We start from the raw sequence: 18,052 nt of genomic DNA, 5'->3' as shown, positions 1-18,052 counted from the left end.
TGTTGTGATGCCAAGCTTTGAAGATCTTGTTATGGATCATCTTACTGCTGCTGAGCTGAGTTCTGTACAGCCACAAAGCTGTCTTTGTGCTGTTTTGTGAGGGGCACTGTCAGGGACTTTGCACCTTTAGTATGGGGCTGGCCATAGGGGGCCTGGAGTGGCTCCTGTAGGACCTCTGCAGCATCCTGGCCAGCGTTCCAGCAAATGTGTACTTCAGCAAGAGGGTTCATCTCTGCCGTTGCTGAGCTTCCTGCCTGTGAAATACGACAGTGCCTCAAGGTGGAGTCTGAGGGGAGAGCTCTGACACGAGGTCACTGGGTGCAACCATACTCAGCACAGCATCCTTCAGGCACTCTAGGCTTTTGAGGTATGGATTACCAGTGTGTTACACGTTTCCTGGTTGTATTTCTATTATTGTTTCCTATTCTGAGAAGATTCATGAGTTCAGGTCTATGATCTGAACATGCTGCTTCCAAAAGCAATTTAAACCTGTAAGCTTTTTGTTCTGTGGCTCTGTTCCTGGCTGTAGAGAAGAGGAAAAGATGGTTTTAACTAAATCTTTTATTCAGAGCGCTTGGAACCCACTTGTTGAGCAAAACCAGGTCTACTTCCCAAGCATAACAACGCGCCGTTACCTCTCTTGAGGGGAAGGTGCTTGGTTCCCCTTCCCCACAGCCCTGAACGGAGCGGGAGGCGCTGTCCCTGTGGTGCTCTCCCGCGGGTTTTCTCCCCGGACCCGCAGCTCCCTCCCCACCGGACAGCGCGGGGGTCGCGGTGGTGCTCCCGCCCGCTCCCGGACCCGCCTCACACGGCTCTCCCGCCCGCCGCCAGCCGTTGGAGCTGACGCAGGAGGGCCGCTCGTCTCCAGGGCAACCGGGAGACGGCCAAGCGTCGCCCCCTCGCGCCACGCCGGCGACCGCAGGCCGCGCCCCGCCGGGCTGAAGGGGCGCGCGCGTGGCGTGGCGTGGCCGCCTCCCGGGCGGAGCGGAGCGGGGCGGAGCGGAGAGGAGCGTCCCGGCAGTGCGAGCGAGCGAGCGGCAGCGCGGCTCCGGTTCGCAGCCCTCCCGCCTCGCCACCACCTGCAGCCATGTGCGAACCCAGCAAGCAGGACATTGCCGCCATCTTCAAGCGGCTCCGCTCCGTCCCCACCAACAAGGTAGGGGCGCCCGGAGAGGGGGGAGGAGGTGGGGAGCCCGCAGCGGCCGCCTTCCGCCGTTGTGACACGTCGCACTGCCGGCGGCCCGTCACGCCCCGCCCGGACCCCGGCGACCCGGCCCTGCTGCTCACCGGCGAGGGACCCGGTGAGAGGAGAGAAGGGCCGGGCAGGGCAGCGGCACCGGGGTCGGCCGGCCTGGAGGTGGGGGAAGCCTTTTCGCCGTCGGCCTGGCAGCGGTGCTGTCAGGCGGGCGATCGGCAGGCGGGTGTCTGCTGGGCGTCGGGGGCTCAGCTCTTAACTAGGGAAGTGCAGCTCCACCGGCTGCCAGGTGTCTAGGGATTGCTGGAGGAAGAGTCAGCTCAGCTGAAAACGGAGAGGAAGTTCCAAAATAGTGACAACTTAGAGTGGTGAACATCGGTTTCTATCCACCCTCTCTCCCCCCCGTTTTTTTTAATCAAAAAAGTTCTTCCCTGTGAGGATGGTGAGGCCCTGGCACAGGTTGCCCAGAGAAGCTGTGGCTGTCTCATCCCTGGCAGTGCTCAAGGCCAAGTTGGACGGGGCTTGAAGCAACCTGGTCTAGTGGAAGGTGTCCCTGCCCATGGCCGGGGTTTGGAACTGGATGATCTCTAAGGTCCCTTCTGACCCAAACCGTTTCATGATTCTGTGAAATAAATAAAGCCTGCTGTGGCACTGCCATTTCTGTGGTGATAAAGGTTCCATGTTTTCTTGCTACATTGGCCTCATCCAGAGCCAGGTTTAATTTGTCAGAGTTGTAAAGCCCTGTTTGGTTTTTAGTATCCATTACCCATGAAGATGTGCAGTGGCTAGGTGTGAAGTGAGACAGGTGCCTTAGGCTGCAAGGTGACCCAGCAGAAGTGTTGGAAGGTGGGACTACCTGCAGGAGTTATGTGCTCCTGTGCTGCTTTTTTTGGTGCCATCTGCTCCACTGTGTTGGCTTTAGGACATACACTGTGAACATACCTGAAAAATACACTAAGAAACTTTGGATTAGCATTATGAAGGAACACTGTGGTTTTGTTTTCTGGGAATATATATCTGGAGGTCTGCCTTTGGTTCAAAACTGACGTCCACTCTTTGAACACCAATTATTAAGACTGTACAGGCCATGGACACACATCTGGTTTCTCAGAAAGCAAAGCTTAGAGGTGAACGCTCACCAGTTGGTTTCTGACACAAGTATTTCTAAAACCTGCCTTTGCAATGGAGTAGAAAGCTCATCAAAGAAAGGTCCTAGTCCTAACAGAGAGGTTCAAATAGAATATCTTTTACAAGCTTCTGAAATTAACTGGCAGTGCGTTTAAGAGGGTAAGTAGTTCTGTAATACTATTCTGATACTTCTTCTGAATTGAGATCACAAGAGCATCAGAAAGTATTGCCCACAGCTGGTGAGAGGGGAAAGCCTAAGGATGGAGTGCCTTGAACTGTTCCCCTGTATTGAGCTCATTGTTACCATACTAGACTTAATAAGGTGGATGTGGTACCTGTGGTTGCTCAGGCGTATCTGTCTTGCCTTGCAGTCGAGCCTAGTGCTACGTGGAAATGTTAGTGCTGATGTTGACAAAGCAGTGTTAGCACAGTGTGTGCTGCCATTCACACTGGGTCAGTTTGAAAGAAGGAGCTCAGGCGCAGAAACCTCATTACACTGCAGTAAAGCCCAGTCTCACTGACCCGTAAAGACAGAGTGGGAAACAAACAGCTTGAATCTCACAACTCCCCCATGCCCATGTATCTAACCAGTCTTAAGTAAAAGTTGCTGACATCAGTTTATCCTCTTGTGTTTGAGCACATCTTGTTTTGTTTCCTTTCTCTTGTGTTCTTACACAGTCTGCCCCTTTATTTATAGGGCTTTTCTGCTGGAAAAGATAGACATGGGGAAATGCAAATACTGGAAAGGTTCTGTATTGAAAGCTTAATAATTTGCTTAGCTGTGGTATTTATGTATACAGTTTGGGAAGAGGTGGTGTCTGTTCTGTGCGGCATCTGGGCTTTCTGACTGCCTGCTATGAGCAGGCATCCACATTTACACTGTGCTAGTGCTCTGCAGTGGTTCTTAGTGCACATGAGTTTAGGAAGGTAATTCTCATTTAAATAAATGTGCAGTTTAATTTGTGGGTTATAGTGTGTTTAAACTGATATTTGAATAATTGTCTTGAAATTAATGTATCTGTAATTTCATGTTAGTTTCCTTTACTTTGTATAACATGAGAAATAGCTTTTCAGTTCTTGGTGTGTCTTTGGGTATTACTTAATACAGAGCTGCCTGATAGCAATTAACAAACATGTTAAAATTATTAAATAGGGTGTATTTTGTACATATGCAAGTGTTCATAGTCCTTAAGCTACCAGATATTGTTAACTGGAGTGCTTGTAAAGCCCACCTGGTTTTGAAGACTTGCATACTGAGGCTCTATAGTCACTTTTAATCTGGCATAGATCTACTCTGAAACTGTTAAGTCTTTCATTCTCTCTAGCTCTTTCTTTTGTTGATGATAGTATTCATGTCCTTGCTAGGACACCTAGATCAAGGATCTGAACTGGCTGAAGACTAGGTATGGCTGTTGTGGTGGTGGTTTATCAGCTGTCAGTTTTGTTATTACTGTATGTATTGTGGTGTGGTTTGTGTGTGTGTTGTAGGGTGAAAGGTTTTTTGCATCAGCATGAAGTGTAGTATATCATGCGTCACATCAGTCATTTTAAGACCACAACACTTTCTAAATGGGCAGTCCTGTCTTCTAAGGGCAAACACTTCTGTTCCCTCTCGTACATTGGCATTATTGGTCATGTGGCTGTGCTGTGAGTTGGACCTACCTTTGCTCGAAGTCAAAGCAGTGGAGTATGATCAACAAGTGTGACTCTTTACTGCTGATGCAAGAGAAGGAAAGCATATCTGGGTACGGTGGCTGATTACTATGGGAGTAGGTGCTTGGATTTAGACCACCTTTGACCAAGTGTGAAACTGACTCCTGAGTTTAGTGTTGTGGCCTGGCATGCTTGGACTGACAAGCACAAGCGAATGCAGAGCTACCCTGTGGCAGCAGCCCCGCTACATGGGAGGTTAGGAGTGTCTGTGTAGACATTGAAAATGCCTGACCATGACCTCAGGGATAAGTGGGTTTGCTTGCTGAACCTGCTCACGTCTTTAGAGTGCCAAAACTAACATTTCTATAGGCTAAAGTTTATTACATTTCCATGTCCAATAGCAATACATATTATATATTTATTTATTAACATAGGCATCTTGTGCAAGGTGGATGTTGTAGGATTTAATGATTACTTGCTGAGGGCTATACCAAAACCTTTGTGTTTGCTCTTGTGCAAATATCTCAATTAGGGCTTTTGCTGGTTTGGTTTTTTGTTTTTGTTTTTCCAAAGTGACTGTTACACCTTTACTGCCCTGAATGCTTTAACACAAAATAAGCAAAAAGATTGCAAGTGTATTTTAAACGTACTAGATTACTTAAGTATATCCTTCAAATAGATTTTCTATATAATTATTTTCATATTTTAGTTGCACCTAAATCAGTACAGAAAATACACTTTATCTGTTTTAAAATGGAAACAATTTCATAGAGTGGCTCTGAAACGGGTTTTGATTTTTTTTTTTTCTTAATTCTTGTTAAAATTGATGTGGTAGCAATCACTTTAAAAATTGAGAAAATTAAGCAAAATGAGTCTAAATGTTAATGAAACCTGCTTCTGTTTCTGTTGCATAATGTGTTGGAAATGGCAGTTCTTACGTTACTTTCCACAAGACAATTAGATGTTCCTGCTTGCATCACAATCCTAAAAGCTGCAGGTTTTATTAATATGAAAAATTTTCACAAGTATCTGGTAAATAGCTGATAGAGAATCCTGCATGAGTGAAGATCTTGAGCTGTCCTGCTTTGTGGCAGCTAGCTTCCAAGGTGATGCAATGGACTTCTAAGATGTTGAAACTAGGAAGTGCTTATAATTGTACCAGGGAGGGAAGCAGAATCCTTAGGGATGTTTGTAACTGAACTTTTTAAACCTGTGTGTTTTTTAACCACCCACTGATACTCAAGATTCTCATTTCCCATTTGTATGTCAGGGAATTTCAACAAGACTTACGACTCTAAGTCTGCTTTGCTCTCCTGCACTAGAAGCGAGACCAGGGCTGTTTGGTTAGCTTCAGTTTCAAGCAGAATCTTCTGTTTCATTGTCCCCATCCTCCTTTTGGCCTTGTAAGAGAAGTCAATTTAAAAGGAAGATTGAAGCTTGTTTTTTGTTTTAAGGGAACTACTTCAAAGAATGGAGAGAATTGGGAAAAAGACTGAGTTCTGACTGCAAAGGCTGTGTGTTTTCTGAGAATTTGGCATGCATGAAGTGTTACTCATTCTTCTTTTCTCCATAACTCCCTTATATCATTCTTCCACCTGTGCTTGTTTTGGGGATCCCTCTAACTCCTCCTTTCATCAGTTGTTCTGTGTAGCTTTTATGTTATTTCTTCTTTCTGCTGTAAGTCAGTGAATGACTCCATTTCCACATACAGTAGTGGGATACATAAATGACTTAATGAATGTTACATCTCTGTTGAGAGAGGAAGAGGGGACTCACAGAGTCAGAAACTCTGACTCCTTGCTTTCTGTTTGTATAACTGGTTATTAGCCTAACTGAAGCCCAGACTCATGGTGTCTCTGTGTTAGAAGATCTAATGCTGAGATCTGCTGGTGAACTTTGCTTGTGCCTGATAAATTTGGACTGTACAAGCTAAATAGATCCACACTAAAACAAGCAGTTTAGCCTGAAACTACTCCTGGGCATGGACTTGAAATTAATTTGGGTGGATGGTGTGTGAGCTGACCTGAGTGCAGTCTCAGGGCTTTTTTGACTGGGTATGTACAAAAAAACAGAGACAAAAGTCTCTAGTTGTATGCATGGATTTTCTAACATGGAGACTTCTTAGTGTTTTAATATTTGCAAATTTTTCAACCTGACAGAGGTGCTAAAAGCACTGTGGCTGCATGTGTAGGGCGCTCCATATGTCCCCAGCAGCTGGCTTGGAATAAACTTTATGTTTTCTTTCTGTGTGTAGCTAGAACTTCCCTTGCTATCTGGGGATATGTTACATTTATAGAGGACGTTAAAGGATAAAGTTGAAGAGGGGAACTTCGTCAGTTTGTTTGTAAAAGCTTGTCTCTCTGTGGAGCTATTTCTTAGTAGAGCCCAGTGACTGTAACTATAGATGGATGCTTTTACTCTTAGAAATATTTCTCTGCAGCATTTATAAATACCATCAAAAAAGCATTGACCAGATGATTCATACAGGAATAGAGGTGTGCACATAGCATTAACTAGGAATAGCTGTTTCTGTTTAAATTTGTGTTCTTCCTTGCATTTGAAAGAACAGTTTGCATGAAATAAATTTTTTGTTCTTGTTTTCCTTGGTCAAAGAAGCACAAAATGCAAAACAGCTGGAACAGGACTTGAAAGTTGTGGTCTGCAGACCTGCAAGGCATATGGGATGTAGACACACACGTTTTGTATTTCTAAGTGTTAGGAGCCTTTTGTGGTGGCAGAGAATAAGAAAGTCATGGGTTTGTCTATACAGAAGTTGTGGACATGTTTGCTTTTTAACCAGTTAATGATGGACAGTCAAAAGGTTGATACAGCAATACATCATGCAAATAGTCATTATCTGGCAGAGGGAGCTCAGCTACGCAGTGCACAGAGTGGATGCTTTCTTCACAGAGCTGGGTTTCAGTCTCTTGCTCTAAGGATCAAGGATTCTATATATGAAAGTAGATTATCATGTCATTAGTTCTGCTGATAGCTGCAGTTGCATGTATGTTCTGAGGGAAGAGGAGGCCCAGTCCTATGTCATGAAGAGAGCCTGCCCTTGGGGAAGTATTTCTTAAACACTTTTGTATTTCAGTAGTGCTGGAAATACTGCATTAAACAGGTACGTGAACTAGTCTGACGTGGGTTCTCCGGCCTGGTTTCTCAACCTGTGGTCCCCGTCTACGCTACTTGTAGTTGAAAAACGGGAGGGCATGTAGTCCTGTCTAGTTAGGGCCCTGACACACAGGTGTGGGCAGATTGTGTAACTCCTCTTTATATTGCGAAATTAGGATAATATAAAGTCATCATGTCAACAAATGCTGTAAAATGAGTTAATTAAGTTTGATCACTGAAATGATGTCAGCATGACCTGTAATACAACTGTAACACATTGTTATGCTCAAGTCCTGTTACTGATGTTTACTTCTTTAAGGTATGTTTTGACTGCGGAGCAAAGAACCCTAGCTGGGCAAGCATAACATATGGAGTTTTTCTCTGTATTGATTGTTCAGGGACCCATCGATCACTTGGTGTTCATTTGAGTTTCATTCGGTAAGTAGCTTATATATTTTTATAGTAAACATCTTTTAATGTTTCTGTTTGTTCAGATACCTGCTCAGAGGGGAAAACCCATTCTTTGAGCTACCAATTCAGACCTTTTTAGTGTTTGTATTGGCTTTGATATATCTGACATCTGCTTGGGAATTAGATAAATAGGTAGGGTTCACAGAAGTTTTACCATGCACCCATTCCCATTACCTGCTTGTGTTAGTAGTGCACATTTGTTGGCAGGTCTGTTTCTACAGTGAAGATAACAAAAATGAAGAGCAATGAGAGCATGCTGAAGTATTTTATCATTCCTTCAAATCAAGACCGAGGCAGATACTAATTTATCGTCATCAGCTGTGTTACAGTGTATTGATCATAAAAATAATCTGACCCCCAGCAAGCCAGGTCAGAGAGCTGAGTAGCACTTTGCCAACTTTACTTCCTGAAACAGTTCATGGTGGTGTCACCTGAGTGCTAGTACTGGGGTAGTGTAAAGGGCTAACCCTTTTAGCAGCTGTTTACCTCACTTAATCAGTTGGTACAGTAAATCTGCACCCTGAGCTTGTCACATTTCAGTGAGTATCCTAACTGATGGCCTGTGGGCCTTTTTGGCCTCATAAATAATTACATATTTGAAATGTAATGAATGTTCTGCTTGAAGTGCATGAGAGCAATGCATCCAGGAGTGGATTGCAGATAAAAGTAGCTGTTTTCCATCAACTAAAATTTTCCTTCTGCTGCCTTTTTGCTGTATACAAGTGTTACAAAAGGCCTCTCAGGAGTCCATTCCTAATGATCACAGTGTTAATTCTCCTCATAGTCACTCATTTTTGTTGTGATATGACATTCAAATTGTTACTTTGTCCATTACATGTAATTGTGATTTGCTTTTGACAGAGTTCAGATGTTACCCTGAAAATGTATCTTACTGGTGCTTTCTAAAGGGGAAAGCCTGACAGAGGGTACTTTTTTTTCCTCAAACTTTTAGAGTTGGTAAAACTGTGTCAGTTCTACATGGCTTTATTAACTTCTCTTGCACATTGTGTATTGTCACAGATTTATTTTTTTAATAGATGCATGTTTTCACTTTTTAAAAAAAAAAGGGGGGGAGAGAAACACTTTACAAATGAAAAAGGTAGAGAGATTTTAAATGGCTTGGGAGATAACATTAAAAACGTTTCCTTCCTTTTAGATCTACAGAACTGGATTCCAATTGGTCTTGGTTTCAGCTGAGATGCATGCAAGTTGGAGGAAATGCAAATGCTGTATGTATTCCTGAGAATTTCCTTTGCACATTGAAGCTTGTTAGGCTTGGAAGCTATGTCTCTTCTGGCTCGTATCTTGGGGGTATTTTTATTTTCCCAGTCCATTTCTCCTCTTCTTTTTTTTTTTATTATTTTTTTTAATTTTAAAAATTCTTTTGATTGCTGATTTCATCCTCCATACTTGCAACTTTTCCTTCTTGGTATAATCTGCAAATGTTTTATTTTTTCTTACATGTATGTTATAGAGGAAATAGCAGTGTTTTTGTGTGGCCCATTTCATATTGGCTGTTATTTCAGTTTGATTTTTTATGTACTTACAGTTAAGTTTGTTATATAATATGTTTGTAAATTGAAGTTACGTTGACAGGTACATTGTTCTCAATCTCATTTTCATAGGAGGATGTCTTCCTTTGTCAACTCTTCTGGAATATTGCCTATTTTCCCATATTTTTTCAAAGATTAACCACCAATAACTGAGATTACTTCCCTAAATTGACCCACCCATTGCGGAAACATGCAACTTTCCTAAGAAATTTTTACTTTTCTTCTAATTCCCTGAAAGCTTCCCCTTATCTTTCTTTATTTATGCTTTGTCCATGATGTTTCTTGAAGAAACTTCATCTAAACTTGCTTTCCATAGGCTTTTTTCTTAACAATTTTCTTAACAATCTGTTTTCCTTTCTAAGAGTTTCATACTCTGCTATTTTTTTTCCTATTTCCATAAAAAAAAGAAAAAGATGAATTTAGGATCATAATTACCTCCCACATTTGCGTTTTCCAGTAAAACCTTTTTCTTTGTTATTAGGCATTCAGGTTTCTGTCTCTGGTTTACAGATCTGAACGGTTGCATGGTGTCTTCTCCCTCTTCTGCCTACTCTTAAGTTACATCTTTCTATATTAATACTGCTGTTATATGAATTTACTCATTGAGTTTCTGTTATGCCACTTAGTACATAAATCCCACACTTTCAACAAATCAGAAGAGGGAGATTTTGCATGAAAAATATTTTCTATTTTAGGCTAAGGCTTAAAAGCTTTGGTTAAACTATATAAACTTAGCAATACAAAGAGTTTAAGGTAGTTGGAAAGAAGATGGCAAAGTTTGAAAAGTACTTCTGTTAATTTTAGAAAGCTTATTACCAGAACAACAACAGTAAACCTTTAATTTTATGAGGTTTTGTCTTTCTGCTTGGATGTCAGTGTTTCTTATGATATATTTTAACAAGGGGTGTAATATACCTACAGCCACCCATCACATACCTCAAATTCACAATGGCCTGTTTTGGATACCTAGGAAGATTAATACCTGAGACTTTAAAGACCAGTTTAGTAAAATGTTTGGACATTTTAAAAAGTAAAATTAACATTTTTCTTCTAATTGCACAAAAAAAAAATCCCTTTTTGTCCCAAACTAAATGGAAAATTCTATTTTTACTAACTGATATTTAGAAGCACTGTCAGATTAACACTAATAATTTGTATTCAAGATGCCTTATACTGGAGAGCAGCAGTGCTGTGCTTCATAGCTATGTATCAGTTTGCTGGTAAATCTGAAGTGTTCTTAGTTGCTTTTGTTTTCAGAATAAATATCTACAATGATTGGAATTGGGGCTTACCAAAAAAAAAAGCTCTAAATACAAAGTTCATAGGTGCATGTTTAACCAAGCCAAGTGCAAGGTCCTGCACCTGGGTTGGAGCAATTCCAGGCACAGCTACAGGTTGGGCGGAGAAGAGATTCAGAGCAGCCCTGTGGAGAAGGATGTGGGGGTGTTGGTAGATGAGAAACTAAGCATGAGCCGGCTTAAGTGTGCACTTGCAGCCCAGAAAGCCAACCGTATCCTGGGCTGCATCAAAAGGAGCGTGACCAGCAGGTCGAAGGAGGTGATCCTGCCCCTCTACTCTGCTCTCGTGAGACCTCACTTGGAGTATTGTGTGCAGTTCTGGTGTCCTCAACATAAAAAGGACATGGAAGTGTTGGAACAAGTCCAGAGGAGGGCCACAAAGATGATAAAGGGGCTGGAGCACCTCCCATATGAAGACGGGCTGAGAAAGTTGGGGCTGTTCAGCCTGGAGAAGAGAAGGCTGCGTGGAGACCTCATAGCAGCCTTCCAGTATCTGAAGGGGGCCTATAAGGATGCTGGGGAGGGACATTTCATTAGGGACTGTAGTGATAGGACAAGGGGTAATGGGTTAAAACTTAAACACGTGAAGTTCAGGTCAGATATAAGGAAGAAGTTCTTTCCTGTTAGGTTGGTGAGGCACTGGAATGGGTTGCCCAAGGAAGTTGTGAATGCTCCATCCCTGGCGGTGTTCAAGGCCAGGTTGGACAGAGCCTTGGGTGACATGGTTTAGTGTGAGGTGTCCCTGCCCATGGCAGGGGGGTTGGAACTAGATGATCTTAAGTTCCTTTCCAACCCTCCCTATTCTATGATTCTCTGTATTTAAATCAAAAATGCACCATCTTTTTGGCATATGTGATGTTTACAGCTGTTTCTGTTGGAATCACAGAAGTTGACTGGCATTTTTCTCTCTCCTTCACGGCTTTGCTTAATTTTTATACGAAGTCAGGTACTTGTATGCTACTCGATTTATGCTTTGCAGTTCCAGCATATGAGGCCATAACCCTAGGTTATCTAGACTTGCCAATCCTATCAGAAACTTGTTTATTAGGTTTTATGGTAACATAAAACAGTCTGTTCTGTTCTTCTCTGCAGGAATATATGATTGTAGATATTGAGAAAATTGTTATTTGTTTGTGTTTTTTTTTAATCTTTCAAAGAGTTTGTGAAACTCTGATGTAAATGTATCGATTTGCTTTTAGTTTAAGAGCATAAATTGAAATAGATTTTTTCATTTATATAGGTATATTTTCATATAAATACACAAGCATATAAATACATATGGGTACATAAAATGTGCATTTGCACGCTTTTCTTTTGAAGGAAGACAGTTTTTATAGAGTCATTTTGATGCTATTGAACATACATTGTAGAGATGAAGCCAGGCAATGCCTTTTAGAATATCAGGAATGTCCTTTGAAGCACAGGTATTGGTAATCAGTTCCCTCTTCCTTTCTACACTTAATTTCACAAATAGGATTTTTTTTTTTTATATATGATGGCAAACTTGCATTTGTAGATGCTTTTGAAGCATCCCACTAATGTATTTGATTTTTCTATATGTTGTTTATATGTAAAGAGGTTGCCAGAATGGAGTTCTCTTTGCATTCTGGAGATCTACATAGACTTCATAATTGAAAAGGTTGGATTTAGGTAGAGAAACAGTATATTTTGCTGCACTGCAGTATATTTTTATATGAAATGGCATTAGTTTTTAAGCCTGTTTCTCATGGCATTTTCTGTGTTCTGCTTCACAGTCTGCTTTTTTCCATCAACACGGATGCACAACAAATGATACCAATGCAAAGTACAACAGTCGTGTTGCTCAGCTTTACAAGGAGAAGATTAAATCTCTTGCAACACAGGCAACAAGAAAGCACGGTACTGATGTGAGTAGTGTGTGTCCTGTGCCTGTAAGATTTCTGAAAATCTTTATCTTCTCTCCCCTGAAGTAATTTTAAGTTTTCAATTAGCAATGCAAAATATTATCTGTCTTTGGGAGGTACTGATACACATTACAGTGAATAGGCAAGCTGGGGAGTAAACTGTTTGTAGCATACCTTTTTTTTGTCTGGAAAAAGAATATTGAGATAGAGCTCAATTTGAGAATTCAGGATCATTTACATCTAATTCAGAACATTAACATTTGCAGTAACTTATGTGGGTTCCAGGCAGAAACTTCAGGTATCCTTCAGTATGGAAACTTCTTTGTTTGCAGGTGTGCTCCAAAATTATTTTAGTGGTATTGCATAACAAAAAAGTTTTTATTTTTGCTTATCAGGAACTGATTTCTTATTGAGAAGTACAGCATGTAAAAATGTCAAAGTGTTGATAGAATTAACTACAGAATATTTGCAATTTAAGTGGGATGTGATTTGAACAGGTAAGTGTGTGGGTTTGGGTTTTGCCCTATGAAAACAGTATTTGAAAATGTAGCAGGTTATGTGTGTCCTGAACTTGCTGTTTTCCATGAAAAATGCTGAAAGAGTTCATGCATGCTATCAAAACTTTGTTAGGTTGCTGACAGGAATACGTTGTTAGCTAAGTATGCAGAATTGGTTTGCTGAAGTGACAAGTTTGACAACAGTTCTCTTCTGCGTACATAGAAAACATGTTTTGATTGTTTATTTCAGCTTGTTAAAGTCCGTGACTGATTTATATGAAGTTGATCAGATGAGTGGGAATTAAAAGAAAAGCAAGAAGGCTTGGGGGTTTTTCTGATCTCTGCATCAAATAGCATGAAATTTTATGGATTATAATAATTTTAAGTTACAAATTTACAGACAATAGTTCACATCACTAACTTTAGAGAATATGTCTTTTTACTTACTAAACAGCTTTAGATACAAAACCTGTTCAAGTAAATATGATGCACTGTGTGCATTTAAGTTGATCATAAGTTACCCAAATGACACTTTGAAGAACTGTGTTTATCTTCCTTCAATTATGGATTCCATTGAATTGTTTAATATTAATTATGCTTGGGTTTTTTTAATATACTTTGTAATTATGTAAGGCAAGGTGATTATGTGCTAAGTTGCTGAAGTAAATTATTCAGATAGTTAGGTGTAGTATCAAGCATCACCTCTTTCACATGGTAGAAAATTTCTTCTCTAATTTAAGGATAGAATTGATTTTTGAATGGTGAGGTAAGCTTGTTACACATTCAGTAAACTTTTTGACAGCGGTCATTATTTTTGGTCATGTATCATGAGAAGTGATTTGCCTATGAGTAAGGTGGGAGTGCAGATCACAGGTTATAGACCTGTCTTGCACGATGCTAAGAATACCTGTGGCACTGTGGGCCTGTCAACCTACCCTGAGGTCAGGCATTGCTCAAAGCTGTTAGCATCTTGCAAAACTCTGCTTTAACTGTAGCAGAGGTGATGGGACTCTCAGAGTAGGTGGGAAAATTCATCAGAGTACAAGACCACATTGCTACAATTCTAAAAACTGTTTCCAGTGACTGCTAGTGTTATGTTTTCAGTTTTGGTTTGGTTTGGGCTTTTGTGCTTTGGGCAAAACAAGAGTATTAGAAAGAAAATACCTTATATAAGAATATGAAAAAACTTATTATGAAGGTCTAGTGATACTAAATATTGACAGTATTACTGCAACAAAGCTTATATTGAGCATTTTGTTAGGAAGGATATGAGTAATGTGAAGGAACATATCAAAGATGTATGAAATTAAAAAAAAGGAATGTCATATATTGAAGCTTGAATAAATTTGTAAGGAAAAATTATGTACTAGAAAAAAAAAGGAGTTTTAAGATTAGTATGTTTGGAAAAAAAAGTACATACATGTAATTTATATGTAAAGTTCTCTCTCTTCCAATTCTAGCTGTGGACAGATGGATGTGGAATGCCACCTGTATCACCTCAAAACAAAGAGGAAGACTTTTTTGCATCCCATGTTTCTCCCAAGGTATAGATTACCTGTATTTCATTCGTATTAGCTTTCTGAATACTGGGTTAACTGTGTGTTTATGATGAAGATTAAATCCTGAAGGAAAATGTTACAGAGAAAGGATAGGTCAGTGAGTTAACATTTATCTGCTTTTCCTTCTGTGGGTCTCAAAATTCTTCCTGGATGTGAACCATTTTCTAAGGTGATAATTTAGAATGACCCAAATAGTAACTAAATGTGGAATGAAACTATACTTTCTGTAGGCATACAATTCCATGTGGACTCATGATTCCCTGATTGGGGGTGCTCTGATTTAAATATACTATGTGATAATTTTGTTTTTTAATCAGTAAAGTTTAACAGTTCTTAAAGCATTTGCTAAACAATTCTTTTTTATTCCTCAAAATTCTTTCATCCTGTTTGAAAATGTTAATTTTCTGAAGGCTGTTGCTCCTGTTGGTTTTCATTTCTTTGATCCTACATCCTTAAGGTGATAGGTGCTGGTTTTGTTTCACAGATTAATGTTCCAGAGACTCTCTTGCGTCTGGTATTTGAAAAATAGATAAAAATTGTCATCTTCAACTTAAAGCAATTAAGTTATTACTACACCTAGTACTCTTAAATGTTGCAACACTATAAAGTGTTCTAGTACTATTTCTTTCTAGTACAATTACAGTCTGTAACACATAAAACACAAGTGTAATCACAAGGAATATTCTGGGATAGAGAAGAATTCAAAGGGCTTGGGTATATCAAATTAGCCCATTGTGGAGACTCTTTTTCCAGTTCATATGCAAGTTAATTTCCTTGTCATGACGTTGTCATTGTGCATGTGCATTATCAGCAAGTAATAAAAATCTATCCAATTTGCTCGTATCTGCACTTGGGTGAAGAACACAGTAAAAATGACATGACATTTCAGTGACTTTCTAGTGTACATGGGATGCTTAAGGAAGAAAAAAAATGTAACTTGAAGGAATTATTTTTCCTTTTGTTTATTCAGTTGTGACATTTCAAAATGTAACCTTGTTGTATTTGTGAGGTTTTGAAAATGGTGCTTTTTGAAGGGAAATTCAGCCTTTTTGCTATTTATTTGTTTTATTTTAGGAATTCGTACTGCAGCCAATATTTGAATGTCTTCTAAAAATAAATTTCAGTATCTTTGAAACCGTGAAAAAATGTTTATATTTTACACACTGGGAGTATCGCCCTTTTACTCAGAAATGCTTATTGCAAAGATCCCCCCCAAAAAAAATCAGTTATCGTGAATTATAGTCTAGTGTCTTCACCAGAAGATCACCTGTCTTCATAGTAGAAAAGAAACTGAGTATTTCTGTTTACAAAAAGCAGCTTGGAAGAATGCTTGCAGTTGAGTGGGAAAATCATGAATTGAGGCAAGCTAAAGGAAAAGAAGTTTAAGCAGAAAAGTGTTGTATTTTTGTGGTCGAGGACAAGAAGTAGGAACTTCATACAGATGTATGTATAGAATAAAGTAAATCTTTACAGCAGACTTTTCAGGTAGCTGCAAAGGCAAGAGGTAGAGAAAAGCAGTTTGTTTACCTCAGGGCAAGAGATTATTTGGGTATGGTCATTTTGACAGAGATGTGGGGAAGTTTTGAGATTAAGGTTTTTAGGGAAGAATAAGCATGTTCTCAGCATTGAGAACAGTGGCTCAACATTGATGGAAAAGATAATATTAAGTTGATATTATTGTGACGAGGTCACAAACCTGCCTGTTGAGGAGAATGTCTCTGAAGGAAGTGGGAGGACTCACCGGGAAGACTTGGGAGGACTGCTCATAATCAAAAATTAAGTGTTAGAAAATTGGAAGTGCAAGAGCTTAGTGTGGGGAGAAGGGTTGGTGATTATATGTAAATAAGTGATCTAGATTTCCTGTACTGTATTACTGTTATGAATTAAGACAGTTAATAGCCAACATACAATAATTAAACATAAAGCACAATTAAAAAGCATATTATTTTTTTGGATGGTAAACATACTGAAATTGCTAAGAGGAAAATACAGGTGCTCAGGAGTGTTTTGAAACCAGCTCACTTCTAATAAAGGTAGGCATTTCTTGTAACTTTAATAACTGCCCTTCTGAGAATACGTTTAAACCTAGAAGCTGTGATCTTAAGAATCCAGTATTAACTAGTCAGTGGTGCTTTGGCAGTCTTTGAGCTCAGTGCTCATATTTATTTGATGTATTCTATTTTGTGTACACTTTTGATTATTGTAATTTTTTTCAAGGGAAAGCATGCAGAGCGAGTGTTATCAGAGCCAGTTTGTCTACAGCAGAAAACTCCAGAAAATAGTCCAGACTGCTATGAAGGTACGACTGTTTCTTCATTAACAATAAGATGCATTTTTCTGGTACTCTCTTTATTTAGGTTGGTTTTTACCCTACTTTAATAATAGAATAACCTAGTCATACTAATAATGCAAGAATTTTGGAGAGGAAGGACTTCTTAGAAGGGTTATGCTCAAATGTGTGGGACTGTGCGTTCCTTTAAGAATGTTTAATAGAAATCCAGACTAATATTAGATTCAAAAGACTGTGAGTCATTGGGTGCCTGCTGCTTTTAGTAACTGGTAAAGCTGTGATAGAAATAACACATTATGCTGTATGAATTAAACAGTACCCTGTGTACTGTGAGTTGTATTTTGGTACTGTAAGTATTCTAAAGAGCCTTCTGATGTTCTTACCCCTGTTATTTATTATGTTTTAGGACCAGAACACGGACCAAGTGTTGATTGCCTCAGTACATCGCCAAAAGCTGCATTAGGTAATGAGTGTAAGCAGAATAAGGTAGCAACCAGCATATATTCATTTGTACAGAGAATGTATGACTGGGAAGAGACATAGTTTTTTTTAATATCCATGTGCACAAGTTGAAACATCAGATTTTGTATCACAACTTTTTTTGTTAAACTGTGTACTACTTCTAAGATACAAATTTTAGTCAGTGTTGTTCTGGTTTTATCTATCTTCTTAGCCAACCTGTTGAGTTTAAATGCTACAGGTATCACACCTAATAAAGGTGACCATTAATGTTTTACACCTCCTGTTAGACTGCTTTAAGTTCTGCGTTTAAAGCACACAGATGCAATAGAGCATTGTGCTGTGATTAATGGCCTGCTACTTATGCTAAGCCAACACATCTTGTACCGATAGCTTGGTCTTTCTATCTAGATACAGCTTTTTCCCTTTTCAGAAAGCTGAACATGAAAAATACAGACTGGAAAAATCTTATATTTGTAATACAATATCTTCAATGTTCAGAATCTTAATTTACTTAACATACTGTAAGCAAGTAGAAACAAACTGAGGAAAACAGAATAAAATACATCAGTGATTTGTCATATTGGAGATCATCCTGCAGGGGTAGGTTTTCAAGAATAAAGAGTATTGATTCTCAGCCGCACAGGGGTAGTAAAGAAGTGACGCCTGGGACTTAGTACTTCAGGAAGGTATGGTCTTCGTCGCTGTTTGTATATTCACTTGATTTTAGTTTTTGTTGGTTTGGGTTTGGTTTTCTTTTTCACTTCATGTTTTATCTGTATCATTGGTGGACTTAAATGTAGCCAATACCTTTCTAACCAGGAAGCAATTCATTTTGGAAGTGGTAAGGGATCAGGTGGACCTCTAGTCAGATTCAGAATAGCAAGTCCTGCATTCTTGTTTGTTTACTAGCAGGTATTTACAACTGAAGACTGTAATTTTATTCCTGTTG

General features: G+C 39.6%; 1 protein-coding gene across 1 annotated transcript in view; it reads left to right on the top strand.

Annotated features, from left to right (window-relative positions):
* The first annotated feature begins 1,003 nt into the window (after nucleotides 1-1,003).
* Nucleotides 1,004-18,052, top strand: part of ARFGAP3 (ADP ribosylation factor GTPase activating protein 3) — a 35,066-nt gene continuing 18,017 nt past the window's right edge. Inside the window, exons 1-7 of the mRNA XM_062634853.1 lie at nucleotides 1,004-1,156; nucleotides 7,410-7,528; nucleotides 8,718-8,790; nucleotides 12,167-12,298; nucleotides 14,253-14,336; nucleotides 16,569-16,650; nucleotides 17,048-17,104. Coding sequence (XP_062490837.1) covers nucleotides 1,088-1,156; nucleotides 7,410-7,528; nucleotides 8,718-8,790; nucleotides 12,167-12,298; nucleotides 14,253-14,336; nucleotides 16,569-16,650; nucleotides 17,048-17,104 — 616 coding nt within the window. The 5' untranslated portion in view covers nucleotides 1,004-1,087. The remainder of the gene's footprint in view (nucleotides 1,157-7,409; nucleotides 7,529-8,717; nucleotides 8,791-12,166; nucleotides 12,299-14,252; nucleotides 14,337-16,568; nucleotides 16,651-17,047; nucleotides 17,105-18,052) is intronic.

This window comes from Pezoporus occidentalis, unplaced genomic scaffold (genome assembly GCF_034315485.1).
Source record: "Pezoporus occidentalis ecotype Australia unplaced genomic scaffold, CSIRO_AGI_Poc_V1 ctg44, whole genome shotgun sequence".
Lineage (NCBI taxonomy): Eukaryota > Metazoa > Chordata > Aves > Psittaciformes > Psittacidae > Pezoporus > Pezoporus occidentalis.
Note: the sequence above shows the minus strand (reverse complement) of the source record. Positions and strands in the feature narration are given on the sequence as shown.